Here is a 17,955-nt window from a genome sequence, read left to right as displayed (position 1 = left end):
TTCTCTTAAAAGGTGCACTGTGTAATTTTTCATTTGTTTTTCAATATAAAACCAAAAATAAGAAAATGAAAAAACTGTTTTCTTCATTATTTGTCTCCAAAACCAAAATGAAATGGATAACAATTTGTTTTTTTCAATTTTTGATTTTGTGTTTAAATGAATAATGGAAAAAATGGATAACAGCCGTTTCCCGTTTACGTGACTTAAACTGTGATGCCAGAACTGAACCAGGACTAAAACAGGAATAAACTGGGACTAAACCGTTTTCAGTCCTGGTCTCAGTCCCGGTCTGGTCCCGGTCTGGTCCCGGTTTCAGTCCTGGTCTGGTCCCGGTCTCAGTCCTGGTCTCAATCACAGTCTGGTCCTGGTCTGGTCCCGGTCTGGTCCTGGTCTCAGTCCCGGTCTGGTCCTGGTCTGGTCCCAGTCTCAGTCCCAGTCTCAGTTCTGGTCTGGTCCCGGTCTCAGTCCTGGTCTGGTCCTGGTCTCAGTCCCGGTCTGGTCCTGGTCTGGTCCCAGTCTCAGTCCCAGTCTCAGTTCTGGTCTGGTCCCGGTCTCAGTCCTGGTCTGGTCTGGTCTCAGTCCTGGTCTCAGTCCCGGTCTGGTCCTGGTCTGGTCCTGGTCTCAGTCCCGGTCTGGTCCTGGTCTCAGTCCCGGTCTGGTCCTGGTCTGGTCCCAGTCTCAGTCCCAGTCTCAGTTCTGGTCTGGTCCCGGTCTCAGTCCTGGTCTGGTCCTGGTCTCAGTCCCGGTCTGGTCCCGGTCTGAGTCCTGGTGTGGTTCTGGTCTCAGTCTCAGTCTGGTCCTGGTCTGGTCCTGGTCTCAGTCCCGGTCTCAGTCCTGGTCTGGTCCTGGTCTGTTCCCGGTCTCAGTTCTGGTCTGGTCCCTGGTCTGGTCCCGGTCTCAGTCCTGGTCTGGTCCTGGTCTGGTCCCGGTCTCAGCTCCAGTCTCAATCCCAGTCTGGTCCTGGTCTCAGTCCTGGTCTGGTCCTGGTCTCAGTCCCGGTCTGGTCCTGGTTTCAGTCCCGCTCTTGTCTCAGTCCCGGTCTCAATCATAGTCTGGTCCTAGTTTGGTCCCGGTCTCAGTCCCGGACCTGGTTTAGTCCTGGTTCAGTCCTGGTTCTGTCTGTACGCGGCGTAAAAGTTCGGCATCGCAGTTTAAGTCACGTAAACGGGAAACAGTCGTTATCCGTTTTTTCCATCATTCATTTAAACACAAAATCGAAAACTGAAAAAACAAATCGTTATCTGTCTTTTCATTTTGGTTTTGGAGACAAATAAAGAAGAAAATTATTGTTTTTTCATTTTCCTATCTTAGGTTTTATATTGAAAAACAAATGAACAAATGATACACAGATTAGGATCCGTCACCTGCTTGTTTTTATGGATTTGTCATATAAATATCTCCAATAATATTACTTACTACCTTTACTTTTGTCGTCTCTGTCACATCCTCCAAACATCACATTGGTATGCAGAGTTTAGTGATTGTTGCCTTTTGGTGTGTACACATTTTAAATATGTAAGAAAGCCTGGAGCACACCTCGGGGCTGCCAGACGCCTCGCATATAAACAGCCAGACAATGGAGAGGCTTGTCTTTGGCTTTCTGTGTCTGTGTGTTTGTTGGGACTGTTCCATTACACTCGTAGACACCCACAAACCAGCCAATTTACGCACCTTTGCCCTCACCTGCAGGGACTCACTGTGAGTGGGACTTCTGCATAAGGTTACACCAGGTTAGTCTGTGTTTTGTCTTAACACGGCTCCAGAGGTGGACACAGTAGCCAAATATTGTACTTAAGTAAAAGTAAGTAAGAGTAATTTTACTTCAAAATAATATCACTCAAGTAGATCCAAGTAGTCATCCATGAAATTAGTGAAGTGAGAGTAAAAAGCATGTGAGAAAATTACTACTAAATGTAAGAGTGACTTCAAGGTGCATTATGTAACTTTTAAGGTGGGGGGTTCACTACATGCTTGTCTACACAGAGATGTTATTTCTTTCCACGGAATGTTCCACAGTCCATGAAAGGCAATTAAACATATCCTCCTTGCATTTATTCAATTTCAGGTGTTTTATAGTTCAAAAATACAGGCTTGCTTCTCCATAGAGCTGATCATTAATTTGTTTCCTTTGTGATTACCAAATTTATTTTCATACTGTAGGACAGTGGTTTTCAATAGGTGACGCCTGCATCACCTGGGGGGCGCCAAAGAGCCACTGGGGGAGGCGCAACACATGCGGACTAAACCAAGACTGATCTCAGGACTGAACCAGGACTAAACCAGGACTAAGATAAAATTGATCCCAGGAGTGATCAAGGAGGACTAAACCAGGACTAAACCAGAAATGAACCAGGACTGAGTGTCGGGATGGGTCCGGAGGTTTGCCCCCATAGATTGTTGGGTGACCGTGGGCGAAAGGACCAGTGTCTGATTTAGTCCTGGTTTAGTCCTAGTTTAGTCCTGATTTAGTCCTGGTTTAATCCTGGTTTAGTCCTAGTTTAATACTGGTTTGGTCTTGATTAAGTCCTGGTTTAGTCCTGGTTTAGTCCTGGTTTAGTCCTGGTTTAGACCTGGTTTAGTCCTTTAGACCTGATTTAGTCCTGGTTTAGACCTGGTTTAGTCCTGGTTTAGTCCTGGTTTAGTCCTGGTTTAGACCTGGTTTAGTCCTGGTTTAGTCCTTTACCTGGTTTAGTCCTGGTTTTAGTCCTGGTTTAGTCCTTTAGTCCTGGTTTAGTCCTGGTTTAGTCCTGGTTTAGTCCGTCCTGGTTTAGTCCTGGTTTAGACCTGGTTTAGTCCTGGTTTAGTCCTCATTTAGTCCTGGTTTAGTCCTTTAGACCTGGTTTAGTCCTGGTTTAGACCTGGTTTAGTCCTGGTTTAGTCCTGGGTTAGTCCTGGTTTAGTCCTGGTTTAGTCCTTTAGACCTGGTTTAGTCCTGGTTTAGTCCTGGTTTAGTCCTGGTTTAGTCCTTTAGACCTGGTTTAGTCCTGGTTTAGTCCTGGTTTAGTCCTGGTTTAGTCCTTTAGACCTGGTTTAGTCCTGGTTTAGTCCTGGTTTAGCCCTGGTTTAGTCCTGGTTTAGTCCTGGTTTAGACCTGGTTTAGTCCTGGTTTAGACCTGGTTTAGTCCTGGTTTAGTCCTGGTTTAGTCCTGTTTAGTCCTTTTAGTCCTGGTTTAGTTTAGTCCTGGTTTAGTCCTGTTTAGTCCTGGTTTAGTCCTTTAGTCCTGGTTTAGTCCTGGTTTAGTCCTGGTTTAGTCCTGGTTTAGTCCTGGTTTAGTCCTGGTTTAGTCCTGGTTTAGTCCTTTAGACCTGGTTTAGTCCTGATTTAGTCCTGGTTTAGTCCTGGTTTAATCCTTTAGACCTGGTGACCTACTGATGTTCAGTGATGTTAAAGTAGCCTCAATAAGGCCTGTATGAGGTTGGAAATTATTTGCTGTTGTAAAAATTGTTTATGCATGTACTTAAATATATATATATATATTTATATATATATATATATATATATATATATATATATATATATATATGAAAATACAATATTGAAAAAATATATATTATCAGTTGTTATTGAAACTCAGGGCATATGGATGGGATTTTGGGCTCGGCTGTCTTTACCTGCTCACAGTCACCCAATTTGAAAACCCCTGCTGTTGGATAATCAAGGTAAAACAGTAATATCTCCATGGAGACAAGCAGGTGGAGGACCCTCTAAGAGAAAAGGTTACACAGTGCACCTTTAAAGAGTGACTGTTGGGACATAACATCTGATTATAATTTGAAGATCAATTAATTTTAAGGACTAAACATGTATGTATGTGTTAATTATTACGCTATTAAAAGGTATTTTCAAAGGGCAGACACAAAATAAACAACATAAAGCTTTTGTCACTTGTAGACTTACTCACAGTGGGAAGAGTAACACAAACTTTTACTTAAGTAAGAGTACTGTGACTTCAATAAAGCTTTTGTTATAAAAGTGCAATTTCTTTAAAATGTCACTCAGGTACATGTAAATGGAGCTACAAGACTCAAATCGATTGAAGCTAAAGGTTGCATGTTTTCCATTTTCAATAATTGCATTAAAACCGGCACATTGTCAATATTACACGCAGAAACCCGCTCTGATCTTACACAGACATAATATTGAGTTAGCAGTCTCAAACCTGCTTGCATTGGCACTATATAATGATCCCACATCTGGTCCACACCTCCACTTTGCCCTTTTCGGGAGCAGCAAATCATTACAAATTGCCTTTAAATCCATGCAAACTCTTACAGCACCCGCATAATGGACAATATTATGTTAGGCGATGGCGTTGGACTTGACAGCTCTACTGATACGTTAAGCAATTTGCGAGAAAGAGCGGAGCTTTTGAAATATGAGGCCGACTCGGAGGCCGCGCAACAATGCAAGGCTATCAATAAAGCCTGTCGTCAATTAGGGAGTTTTGTTGCAATCCCGTCACCGCGGCAACAACAAGTCGATACTTCTAGTTAGACGCGTGTCTGCTGGGATCGCTGGATGGATCTATCGCCGTGTACAAACAGGAGAGGTGTTTTTTCCAATTACATTTGAAGTACGTTTTCTGTGTTGTATTCTCATTGGGTAACAAGAAGGGAAATGCCTGAAGATTTATGATAATGCGATGCTTCGTGTGTTTATTAGTTTTATTGATTGGTGCAGAAATCTACAGTGTTAAATAAACAGACTTCAGCTACACTCTGTTTCACCAGAGGGCAAGTAAACATGGCAATTTCTCCATAAAGAAGATGGATAGATACGAGAAAATCGTGCTCAAATATAGGCCTGTGTGAAAATTCAGCATGCATACAATTAACAAATGGCCTAAAGTGACGCTAACAAATACACAAGCTCACAGCGAACTACAAAATGAACCTGGGCTGTGCTATTGAAATGCAGAGATCTTCTTTTTCAAGGCAGTCACACGCAAAACATTTCATATAAAAAGCTACAAAACAGGCGGTATTAAAGGTGCATTGTGTGACTTTTCTGGTAGAGGCTCCGTCATCTGCGTGTTTCTAAGGAAGGGTGATGAGATTTTCAAAATAAAAAACTGGGACATCCCTTGTTTGCGATGGTTGGTAATAATAAACGAGTGAAACGAGTGCGTAATTAAGGAAAATTGTTCTGTGCTCGGCACTAATGTGAGTCAGTTTAGCCACATTTTCTTTGTGTTTTGGTCATTTTTAAGCAGCTTTTCTGTGTTTTCTCTAAAGAAATGACAATGTATGCCTCGCTTTACTGTTGGCAGGGATCAGACTGGTCAAAAATAAAGGAAATCTGGGAAATTTCGTGTTAGAAATTGGGACAAATAGCTGGTTTTGGATAAATCTGCTGGGACAGAGGACACAGGGCTCAAAACTGGGACTATCCAGGGTATGGAAATGTCATTGCTCTGGCTAGAATGTTCCACAGTATGACATTAAACAGCTCTACCTTACATTTATTCAGTGGTGGTACAGGTACAGTGGTTTCATGGCTCAAAAATACCTATAAAACTGACTGTGAGCGGGTTTGGACTCCATGAAGATAGAAAGATTTAATACCATACTGCGAAACATTCCAGACAAAGTGTGGAGAAGCTGCCCGAGTGGTTAAAGAAGGAGACAGACGCAACAAGCAAAAGTGTCTTTACCTAGACAACATTTATTTTAAAAAAGACTTCTGGATTTAACCCCAATGAAAGTACAAATAAACAGAAAAGAAGTAACTCAAATCCAAAAAAAAAACCCAAAACAACCTGCCCAGAAGTCTCGTCCCCTAACTGATGACACCTGCTTGCCTTTTATACTCCACCCAGCAGAAAGCACCTCCCCCCCAGGTGAGTATCACTTCCAGGTAACTGCAAAGCAAAGCAATAACATCTCAGAGAAAAGCCTCCATCAAAAAAGTGACACAACGCACCTTTAAATGTTAAAATATGACCCAATTCGATTTCTGTATTATTCAGTCTTTAGCACATGGACTTTAAATTTGTCTTCAGGTTAAAGTGCTGTTATTGTAAAACTTGTACAAAGTCAAAGTATTACTAAAGTTCAAGTAAAACTGCATTGAGAATAAACTAATTTAGGCACAAAGAGAGGTTGTAAGTTAGGGGTTCGTTCGGGAAGCAGCTTCTCGGTGACTCGGGGCTCTCTCTCTCTCTCTCTCTCTCTCTCTCAGGGGGGTGGGGGAGAGGGGGGGTCATCCATCATAAAGAGTGATGGTGGGGGGGGGTTGGAGGGCAGAAGGGGCGTCCGCAGGTGTTGCGACACTTAAATGGAATGTTTCCGGAGCAGGGCTAGTATTTTATGGGGAGTTTTATGGTGACGTTTTGGATCAGATTTGCAGAGGAGGGAGTAACCAGAGGATCACACTGGATGGTTCAAATAGCAGTAGAGACATTACTCTTGGTGCTTTGGCAAGTTTGAAAAAGAGTTCAGTGTCTAAGAGCTGAAACTGTGCTTTCTGTTACTGCAAAACTAATAAGTATGAATTATTATCTAGTCTACAAATCGTATAATCTGTATGAGTTATATTTATATTTGACTATTCTGAGTTTTGGGTCGGGTTAGATTGTTGTTATCTCCTCAAAAACCTGCCTAGAGTTGTGTTTTGTTTCATTCACACATGTTTATTATTGGTCTGTCTACATCTCCAAAGCTCAAAATGCTCTGTTCCACCTTGTGATGTCATGAAGCGGTCGATTTCAAGTTAACAGCTCCTTTTACCTCTTGTTTAGTAGTGACAGGCAATTCCAGGTCTGAAATCATCCAAATGATTCAAGTGAAGGTGTGTGGAGTTTAAAAACACAGTGGAGCACTTCCTGTATTACCACATGACATCACAAGGTGGAACAGAGCATTTTGAGCTTTGAACTCTGCCTAAATATGTCGGGTTTGTGGGTTAAACATGTGTGAATGAAAGAAAACGCAACTCCAGGCATGTTTTTGATGGGTAAACAACAGGGGTGTAATGGTACGTGTATTCGTGCTGAATTGTATCGGGACGTTCGGTTCAATGTGCGGCTGTGCATGAGTTTGCGCAGTTTGTGTGTGTTTACATTCGGCCACTACATGTGCAGCTACACGGAAGGCTCGGCTCTTTAATATTCACAAGAGAACTCATCCGTGATTGAGGTGGCAGTGTTATATTTTGGGAGGCTGAAATGTCCATGCGGCCTAGTGTACATTGGAAAGACCACAAGAAAACTTAAACAAAGAATAAGTGAACACAAGAGCTCCATCAGAAGGAACGACCGGGACTACCCTGTAGCAGTACATTTTAATGATCAGAGACATGATATTTGCTCTCTACGTTTCTGTGGCATTGAGCATGTCCCCCCGCCACCCAGAGGAGGGGACCATGACCGCATTCTTAAACAAAGGGAAGCATTTTGGATTCACACTCTCCAAACTTTAACTCGTAAAGGATCAATGGCGATTTTAATCTTAGCATCTTTTTGTAAACATTCAGTTTACATCATTAGGACTCTTGTTTTGGGTGGGCTGTATATGGGCTACAGCTTAAGATTCATTGTGTATATATATAGATGTGTATATGGCACGACAACATTATTTTATAGTTGGGTGAATGTATACTATGTCTATATGTATCCATATATTCTTCTTATTATTCTATGATCGTTATATGATGATTTCATTAAAGGCCTAGTGCCGAAACGTTGCACGGTTTGTCCTAATAAATTTCACAGTTTGCAAGTAAGACGGTGTGCGGGATTTTTCTGTATGTTCTGGGGCTGCTCCCTCTCCTCCAACGCACCCGTCTCTAGTAGTTGATGTGCGAGGCTCTCATTCTCTCATATTTTGGGAGGCCACCTTGACAACAATTAACTACGTCTCTCCGAACCACATGAATCCTCGCAACTACGGTCATCGCGCTGTGGTCCTCACTCTCGCCTTTCGCCGGCACGAAATCTCTGCCAGCAGATCTGCACTTACTGCAGACAGAGTGGACAAGTTGGTTTTTCTGGCCAAAAATATGAGGATTGAGTAAAACTTCATGCTGGAACTGTTAGTGCTGCACTTTGTTTACTGTTTACAAGGAATTTATTTTTTATAATATTTCATACATTTGTTGCTTATTTAAGAATATTTTATTTAACTTATTAGTATTACCAATCAGCACTTTGCATTTATTTTATTTTCCCATTTGTATAATGTTAAAACAAATTGTTGGTTTAATAAAAACACAAATAAACAACAAGAAAACAGTTTTGTATTTTGTTCCCATTCTGTACCGAAAATGAACTGAACCGTGACCTCAAAACCATGGTGCGTACCGAACCGTGATTTTTATGTAAAGTTACACCCCTAGTAAACAACATTATAACATAGATCAGGAAGTAGTGTAATACTGGCTTTTTAACTTCCAAAATCATTTATAGGTACAAAGTTGAATTGTCCGAACTATCTCCTTGGTCAGCTGTATTTTATCACACAAGAGCTTTTCACAATTTCAGATGTTTTGATTATAGTTCTACACTCAAAATGATTACATAAAAGGCTGTACGATTGCACTGTTCTCCCAAGGTTATTTCTTTGGCAAAACATTAAAGACGCAATAAAGCACAAATTCCACGAGTTCTTTTCTGTGTCTAGCCATTAACAGGAGAAATGGTGGAGAGTGAAAGATTATTTTGATCAAATAAGTATCTTGAAGTACAGAATAAAAGTGGTGTAAAAAGCTTTATTGGTCTTTGGCGCCTGTGTCTTAAAGGATCCATATTACCTTATTTTCTGATCTATGTTATGATGTTTCCTGATCAAAAACAGACCTGGAGTTGTGTTTTGTTTCATTCACACATGTTTTACACACAAATTCTACATCTTTAGGCTGAGTTCTTCTCTCAAACAGAAAACACTCCAACTTATGATGTCATGTGGTAATACAGAAAGTGCTCCACTGTGTTTTTAAACTCCATACACATTCACTAGAATCATTTGCATAATTTTATTCCTGGAATTGCCGATCTCTAATAAAACTAAAGGTAAAAGGAGCTTTTTTTTCTTTTTTTTTTAGGTAAAAGGACCTGTTAACTTGAAAATTACCACTGATGACATCAGAAGGTGGAACAGAGCATTCTGAGCTTCGGAGCTGTCGACAGACCAATAAACTAGATTTACTTTTTTTGTTTTTGAGGAGGTAACAGCATTATAACATGGCTTTATGCTCATAAGAGTCCACTTTGTGTAACGTAGGAAATTTAATATAATTGTACGATTATATAAAGGTACAGTTTTTACTTTTTCACTTTTTACCAGTTTTACTTTTAATGACTTCCTTGGCACATGTTATTCAAAATAAGAGCAGAGGCATAGAACATTTTCACAGCCTCCGTCTGACCCACTTTGCATCTCAGCCAATTTGTTACTGGTCTCTGTCTTAGCACGGCGCCTGTCCAAACAACATTATCAGTCAGTTATATTACACAGAGATGAACTTTGTTTTGAAAACAGGCATCTGGAGAAGTTCAGTTTTGCATTGTTTTCTTGTGTAATTACAAGGTGATTTATGCTTAGATTTGTGCGACTTATTACATTACAGCAGACGTTAGCCTTTATCTATCTGTTTCAGAGAGATTACAAATTTAGAATGTTGCCATAGCAATTAACAATTCACAATATTCTTGAGTAGAGTTGGCACCATTGGACCAGAACAGTGCCAAATGAAAAGGTCTGAGTACTGGAAAAATTGAAACTGAAAACTGATAGTGCACAGTTTTTCGTTTAAGTTTTGATTCCAAATGGGTCCTGAGGGAGAACTCTAAACTGTTACAAAGCAGTATCACCTTTAATTAACAATAAATCAACTGCTTTTCTCCAGAGGAATATGATTAAATAAAATGTATTAACCTTGTAGTTCTGTTTAGTTATTCTACATTAGACATGTCAGACTCAGGTCCGGGGGCCAAATTTGGCCTGCAATATAATTATATTTGGCCGGCGAGATCATATCAAATATGTATTAGAGCTGCCCGCCGGCTACAGATAGACTATAGAGACATTATTTATTTAAAATATTGTTATTATTTTAAATTATGCTTGTTTTGGATTCAATGTTTAAGCAAAACTATTACTGAACATTTATTTTAATAAGAAAAGGTTTAACATTACAAAACTGGAAAGAAGAGAAATCATGTAGATGTTGAAATTTTTCAATAAATATTTAGTTTGGCCCATGACTTCCCAGTTTTAAATTTTGGCCTCTGTGAATTTGAGACTGACACCCCTGACTTAAAGGTGCCAGAGCAGTACCAAATAAAAAGGTTTGGGTATTGGAAAAACTTGAAACTTAAAACTGGTACTGCATAGTTTTTCATTTAAGTTTTGATTCCAAATGGGTCCTGGGGGAGAACTATAAAAAAGTTACGAGGCAGTATCACCTTTAATTAACAATAAATCAACTGCTTTTCTCCAGAGGAATATGATTAAATAAAACATATTAACCTTGTAGTTCTGTTTAGTTTTTCTACATGATTAATACAGGAATAAAAAAAGAGAAAATGTCATATTGGGAGCAGAAAAAAAGTTCAGTTTCAGCCTCAAAATGACATCCAACAAGAAAAGGTCATGTGATTGCAACCTATTAATATTCCCAATCAGTAATGAGCTGATATTACGCTCTTTTAAATTTGTGTTATGATGTTGTTCGAGATGTAGACAGACTAATAATAAAGGGTTAAAGCATATAAAGAATGCGTTTTTTGTTATTGATTTTGTGTCAGTAATCAAAGTTAATGGTTGTACAGTGGTCATAAATACAGCGAGGACATACCCACGCAGGTCCGCCCGTCCGGAGCCAGCTGGAGCCCGGGTGATGGACACTGACACCGGACCTCGCCTTTCAGCACCTCGCAGCCGTACTGGCAATTGGCCATGCCACAAGTGCGCGCATCTGAGGAGACAGGCAAAACACATTAACACATGGGGCAGGGGCGGGGGTCACGGGGGGGGGGGGGGGGGGCTTCATCTGAACAGCATACAGATTTAGAGCCCTGTAGAACATGAGAGGCACTTAAAGAACAGGCATGATGGGAGCACGGAGCCAACGAGAACTGCTGAGAGGGGAGAGCTGCTCGTCAGGCACTTTGGAGTACAAGGGGTGATTTGAAGTTCAGGGTATTCAAGTTTGAAGTATCTCTGGGTACTTTGAAACATTATATATCATTTTATTGTATGATTTTCCAAAAAGCGACATCGAACTATGTTAAAATGACGTACATTTTTAGCAGATTCAACTTGTCAGATAAAATTATCCACCAAAGGAATAAGTGTGTTTTTCTTAATTCAGGCAACATTACATTTTGTTTCCTCTTTTAAGTGCAAAAAGTAGTTGTTTCTCTTATCTTAAATGTAGCTACATGCTGATCTTGTTCGTAAATTAAGAACAAGATAAGGAAGAACAAGGCAGATTATTTTACTTGCCAAGTGAAATTGACTCAAATCGTGATAAAACTTTTGGTAACACTTTAGTTTAGGGACCACATATTAATAGCTAATAACAAAGTGGTAATTGGTTTGCTTATTAGCTTTTACTTAGCTGTTAGTTGGTATTGATCAAACACTTATTAATGCTTATTAAGATTTCAGTGTATGCACAAAAACATCTGTTGTAATCTCCACTATTTTAATGGGAAGAAAACAGTTAACTGGTTAATACTTGCAAAATACTGCCTTAGACAAAAATTTTATTGAATGTATGAAAAATCCAGAAATTAAATTTATCAACTGGACAAAGCTTATTTGGTCGAATATGTTTCGCAACTCATCCAAGTTGCTTCTTTAGTTCTGGTCAGAATGCTGGTGAGAACTTCCTTCTATCTACCTGCAGGGAGGAGCTAACTACAGTGAAACTACTCTGAAACTAACACACCGCAATTTCAGTTTCTGTTAGTTAGTTTGGCCTATTGAAATACATTGAGGGTGGGATTATATTAGCATAATCATTCAGGGCTATAATAGGTGCTTTCACCCCTCTGGACCTGACCTGGCTACAGCTATTGTTCTCTTGTTTGTTTTGATTTAGGTTTGAGGATGGAGTTGTAAAGGAGATAGATGGTGTCTGAGGCCTCCATTTGTGTTTAGAGAATGATTCTCTTTCTTGACAAAAACAGCTTCTTTAACTCCCCTCTCAAACCAATTATTTTCTCTGGCTCAGATCTGTACCTCACCTCACAGAGTGGCTTGGATTTTAGATGGAGATGCACAACAGACTGAGGTCCCGTGTTTCTCTCTCATCTGTGCTGGTACATCCTCTTGTGAAGCGGTTGTTTTGTTTCTCCAGTGTCACGTTCACTGCAGTCTTCACTACACTGAATGGAGTAGAGCACACTGCTTTGTTTGTGGCTCAGTGTTTTGTCCTTTGGGTGAACCAATTTCTGTCTTAAAGTGTTTGTAGGTTTTATTTGTAGGAATAGTTACTCCCTTGCATTAAAAGTACTTTATAAATACTAACAAAGGTGTAATTAAGCACGTATTATGCATTTTACATATGTGGTCCCTAATCTAAAGTGTTAGGAAACTTTCTTAATTCAAGTCATCTTAACTTGGCCACATTTTAGTTTTTGCAGTGTGTGTTCTCAGTGTTAAATGTTACAGTAGTTAAAGGCGGGCGACAGTAGCTCAGTTGCTTGAGTATTTTCCCACTGATCTAAAGGTTGGCAGTTCGAATCCCGCTCTCTACTTAAACATGATTGGTTGAGCGTTCTGATCCAGTGACCCACAGGTTGGCCCAGATGAATGCCGTCCTTGGGCAAGACACTTAACCCCCCCGTGTACGAGTGTATGTGTGAATGGGTGAGTGGGTTCTTGATGTAAAGAGCTTTGAGTGCCTTTAAGGTGGAGAAGTGCTATATACCATTTAAAGACGCACAATGTAACTTTTCTTTTGCATGAATTGGGGCCAACTCAGAAGTTTCCATACCTTTAACAACCAGGAAATCTCAAGATATTTCATAGCATATAAAAGAAGTCCAGATAATTAGTAATGATGTGAATAATAAGAGCCCACTGTGTAATTTCAGATTTCGTTTCTATGAATAATTATTCTCACTTTTGTTGAAAAATGATGAAATGACGGTTGACATTCAAAGAAAAGCTATTATTTAACAGAGATTATACTCTTACTCTAAACTCGGTGTAATCTCTAACTTTTCTGCTTGTTTCTATTGTAAATGTGTCCTTGTATAATCCATCGTCTTCTGAACTCATCTATCTCCATGGAGACAAGCAGATAATACCGTCATGTTAAGTTACAGGTCAGAACTGTAACAGTCTGTTTTAGGAGTAATAAAAGCACTTGCAGTAACTAAATAAATGTTTTTCGCAATCCAATCTAATCCACTTTATTTATGTAGAATATTTCATAAACCAAACCGTTTCCAAAGTGCTGCTTAATACAGATAGAAAAATACAATGGGGATATAAAATAAAGCTCTATTTACACTACTGGTCAAATGTTTCAGAACACCCTCATTTTTCCAGTTATTTGTTACAATTCAAGTCGTGCAAGTCCAATGAAGAGCTTGAAATGGTACAAAGGTAAATACTGAACAGCCAGAGGTAAAAAAAAAAGATAAAAGATACAAAACACACGTCCAAGCTCTGCCAAAACTACCTCAGGAAAAAAGAATAAGATGGTAAACTTGAAAACATGGAGTGTCCAGCACAGACTCCAGACTTAAACCCCATCGAGCTGCTTTGGGATGAACTGGACAGAAGAGTGAAAGTCAAGAAACCTACAAGTGCCACACATTTACGGGAACTTCTGCAACAGACTTGGGAAGAACTTTCTGAAGAATATTTGATTTACTATTGTAAAATTAATGCTACAAGTGTGTTCGGCTGTTATATCTGCCAAAGGTGGACACTTTCATGAATCAAAACATTTAGAATACGTTTTGGTTAGCAGCAAAAAACTAGAAAAAGTGTGGTGTTCTAAAATGTCTGACTGGTAGTGTAACTCCACTAGTCCTCAACAAGGTAAAAAAAAAAATTGTCATCAAATAAGCACATACATTTAATGAAAAAAAAAAAAAAAGATTAATGAAAAGACACATACAAATCTTGAGAACAAAACACATTTCTATTCTTTTCAACTATTTTGCAACACACTTATTACAGAATATTCTGATTATAATGTTGTTTCTTAATCAAAAACATGCTTGGAGTAGGGATGGGCATGATTAGTCGTTTAATCGATAATTAATCATTAAGAAATTCATCGATTACGTTCATTTTAATCGACAAACGGAATGTAGGTTGCTGTGCGTAGCGTGACCAAACAGGGGTCTGTACATGTGTCTCTCTGCACTCAGAAGGAGCGAGCAAACACAAACAGTCGGTCAGTCTGCAACGTGTCGAAGTGCAAACGCATATTTAACGATGACATGTACAAGAAATTCCAGGCTTTCAGTTCCGGTCGGGACAAGTGTGAGTCCATGTGCACAGTGCACAAAGCAGCACATATGTTTCGGTGTCCAGTGGGAAAAAGTTTTGCCAGGTGAGAGTTCGCGCAATGTCGATGACGAGTCCCCACCTCCCACCCTCGTACGGTGTCCTGGTTTTGACAAACGCAAATATGGTCACACTAACCTATATTCTACCGAGTCATGTCTTTTAATCCGACAGAAGTTGAACGGCATCAGCGACACAAGAGCTGTATTTTTATCTTCGCTTAGTTTATGCAAATTAGCCATGCGCTTTTAAGTTTCGTTTCTGTGAGACTTTCGCAAAGCTGCATTAAACACATTATAATGTCAAACAGGCTGATGTGGCTCTAGAGTCGTTACGGTTTATATGTCATAAAGTTGAATTGATTTATGCAGATTAGTAGTGCAGATAGTAATAATAATGATGATCATTTTAATATTAAAACGTTAATGATTAATCGATAATCGATCGTTAATTCTTCCGACGATCGATTATGGAGTTTTGTTTTGTTCACACTTTTAACATACGAACCTCCTATATTTGTGCTGAGATCTTCTCTCAAACAGAAGACACTTTGTTCCAACTTGTGATGTCATGTTGTAATACAGGAAGTGCTCCACTGTGTTTTTAAACTCCATACACCTTCACTAGAATCATCTGGATGATTTCACCCCTGGAATTTCCAATTTCCAATCACTAAAGGTAAAAAGTAGCGGTTAACTTGAAAACTATCACTTCATGGCATCACAAGGTGGAGCAGATCATTTTGAGCTTTGGAGATGTAGACAGACTAATAAAAATCAGCTCTTAAAAATCTGTGAATAAAACAAAACACAACTCCAGGTATGTTTTTGATAAGGTAACAATATTAGAACTCGACTTAAAGCTCACAAGAATCAATTTTGCTAAATATAGGACCTTTAATCTAAACAAGTAGTCGCTCAGAGTGGATGCTATGCTGCAAAAAACGCTGGGGTCACTGTCTCCCATTTCCTTATTACACTTTCTCCTTGCCCCATTGCCAGTGTGCGTAAGCAGAGCCTCCTCTCTCCACTCTTTCTCTTCATATTAGCCTGCATCTGACCTCTGGGTGCTCTTATTAGATTCTTGGCTGCAGTCACCCCCCGGCTCCACTTCGCGGGCCCACTTTCAATATTGCGCCTCCCCTGTGTTTTTGTTGCACCAAACCTGGACCGTCACCAAATAATGAGGTAAAGGAGTGCACACTTGATCGCTGAAAACCTTAAGGAGGAAATTAAAAGTGGGTGAGGTGCCGTGGGGAGCTGGCGGTGAGGCTTTGATGGTTGGGCTGGCAGGTTGGGCTGATTAAACGCTACAGCGGTCTATTGATCCCGAGAGCAGAGACACGCGCGGCACAAAGTATGGGACTGACACTGGCTCAAGTGACATTAACTAAGAGATGTGAATGTAGATTTTTGTGTGAATCTAGTCTTAAAGAGCCTGTACAGTATTACACGATTTTCTGATCTATGTTGTCATGTTGTTAGCCTGATTCATCAGCCGGTTTCATTTCGTGGAAACCATCTGACCACGCAGCATTAGGATTCGTTTGCTTGACAGTAGGCGGGTACATTTTTCTTTAAACATTCGTTGCTATTTGGTCGTGACATATGTAATGCGCCAAATCCCGTAGTAAGAAAGGCAATAATGTCTTTCCTCTTCCAAACATTCTCTTTGTTCCGGGTTTAAATCCTCAATCTCGGGAATTATTGAAAACACAGAATGTCTGGCTTCATCTACATCCATCTCGACCACTTTTTTACTGTTGTGCTGTATCACAAAAGGGACCCAGCAGGTGCTTGAGTTTGACATCACAGTTTGACATTCACAGCTCTTCACTGATTGGCCGGTGCGTCGTCTCCAACTTCCGGGGTTCTTGCAAACCGTCTAGTGTATTCTGATTCCTGACCTAGTTGCTGGAGAGAAATTAATTTGAGCGGAGGCACTAGGTGGCACCAGTCTGGCTATCATGTTGTTTCCTCATCACAAAATGCTAGTACTAAGAGTTGTGTTTTGTTTAATTCACACATGTTTAACACACAAATTCTGCATAGGCTGCGTTTTTATCTCAAACAGAAAAAAACTGTCATGTGGTCATACAGGAAGTGCTCCACTGTGTTTTTAAACTCCATACACCTTCACTGGAATCATTTGGATCATAAATAGACAACAATAAATGCACTGACAGTATTTTGAATTTTAAAAAAACTATAATGCCAAAAACCATAAGGTGAGTGGAAAGGGTTAACATTTCATTTTTAGCCCTAAAAGTCTGATCAATTCTACACATGTAGGTGCTGTAAGGTCATGGAAAATTCACTTTAGGTCATCAAAAAGTCATGGAAAAGTTTTGATATTTTCTCAGTGAAAAAGAGTAGGAACTCTGTAAAAGGTAGCTATTAACCTGAAAATTACCATTTCAGGACTTCACAAGGTAGAACAGAGCACTTTAAGCTTTGGAGATGTAGACAGACTAATAATAAAGAGTTACTCACTCACTCATGTGTGAATGCACCAAAAAAATAACTCCAAATATGTTTTTGATGAGGTAACAACATTCTAACATGGTTTAAAGCTCACAGGAGTCAATTTTGCGTAATTTAGGACTTTTAATGTAAAGATTTCTGTGTTTTGAATCTAGTCTTAATTTGCTCTGATTAAATATTCATTGGCTTCTTCGTCTTTGGTTCTTTAATTAGAATCTGAACAGAATCACACTTGCACCTGCAGCAGAAAAGAGCATGGATCTGAAGACGCTGTATAATCACCTCACACTGAATGGTGAGACTAATTATCAGTGCAGAAAGATTTGAAAATATCGTCTTTACTTCACTATCAATTTCTTCACAAAATCTTTCGCTACATCTAACAGTGCATTAATTCAGAACAAAGTGATAAGTCATTAAAGGTGCTGCACGTAACTTTCAGAAAGAAGCACGGTTGCCTCTCCACAGATGTGACCTGTAACTATAATAGGTAATGCTATAATGGATTCAAGTGCTTTTATTTATGTAGATAGATAGAGTATGTGTAATGTAATGCCATACTTTAGAACAAGGCAAAGCAATATAACATCTGCAAGGAAACAAACAATTGGAGTGAACCCACCTCCAGAAAAGTTACATGCCCCTAACTTTAACCAATGTTTAAAGTGACAGAAAAAGAGGGAACGGAGGGAAACAGGGGCAGATTTTTTACATTCAAATAGTCTCTTATTCAGAAACTAGAGGGACTATTGAAATAAGTAAAGTATCAGAATGTAGGAAAGAGTTACACTCCAACAGGATAAAGTTAAACCTGTGATATTCTTTCAAGTTGTTGACAAAAAATTTTTTTTTTTATTATGTCGTAACGGAGGGAATTAAATATGCAGCACTTTTTGGGCAATAAATCCAAACAGTGATAACTCTTGGTTCTCACTTACATATCCTTAACAAACTGGTTTGAATATTTACTTCATATAGTTTTCTACCATATGGTACA

General features: G+C 39.5%; 1 protein-coding gene across 1 annotated transcript in view; it reads right to left on the bottom strand.

Moving 5' to 3' along the window:
* The window catches only part of npnta (nephronectin a), a 226,693-nt gene that overhangs the window by 64,131 nt on the left and 144,607 nt on the right, over positions 1 to 17,955 (bottom strand). The window contains exon 9 of the mRNA XM_020930429.2: positions 10,796 to 10,915. Coding sequence (XP_020786088.2) covers positions 10,796 to 10,915 — 120 coding nt within the window. The remainder of the gene's footprint in view (positions 1 to 10,795; positions 10,916 to 17,955) is intronic.

Source organism: Boleophthalmus pectinirostris, unplaced genomic scaffold, assembly GCF_026225935.1.
Source record: "Boleophthalmus pectinirostris isolate CB_2022bp ecotype Guang Dong unplaced genomic scaffold, ASM2622593v1 HiC_scaffold_22, whole genome shotgun sequence".
NCBI classification, from domain to species: Eukaryota; Metazoa; Chordata; class Actinopteri; order Gobiiformes; family Gobiidae; genus Boleophthalmus; species Boleophthalmus pectinirostris.
This window is presented reverse-complemented; position numbering and strand designations above follow the sequence as displayed.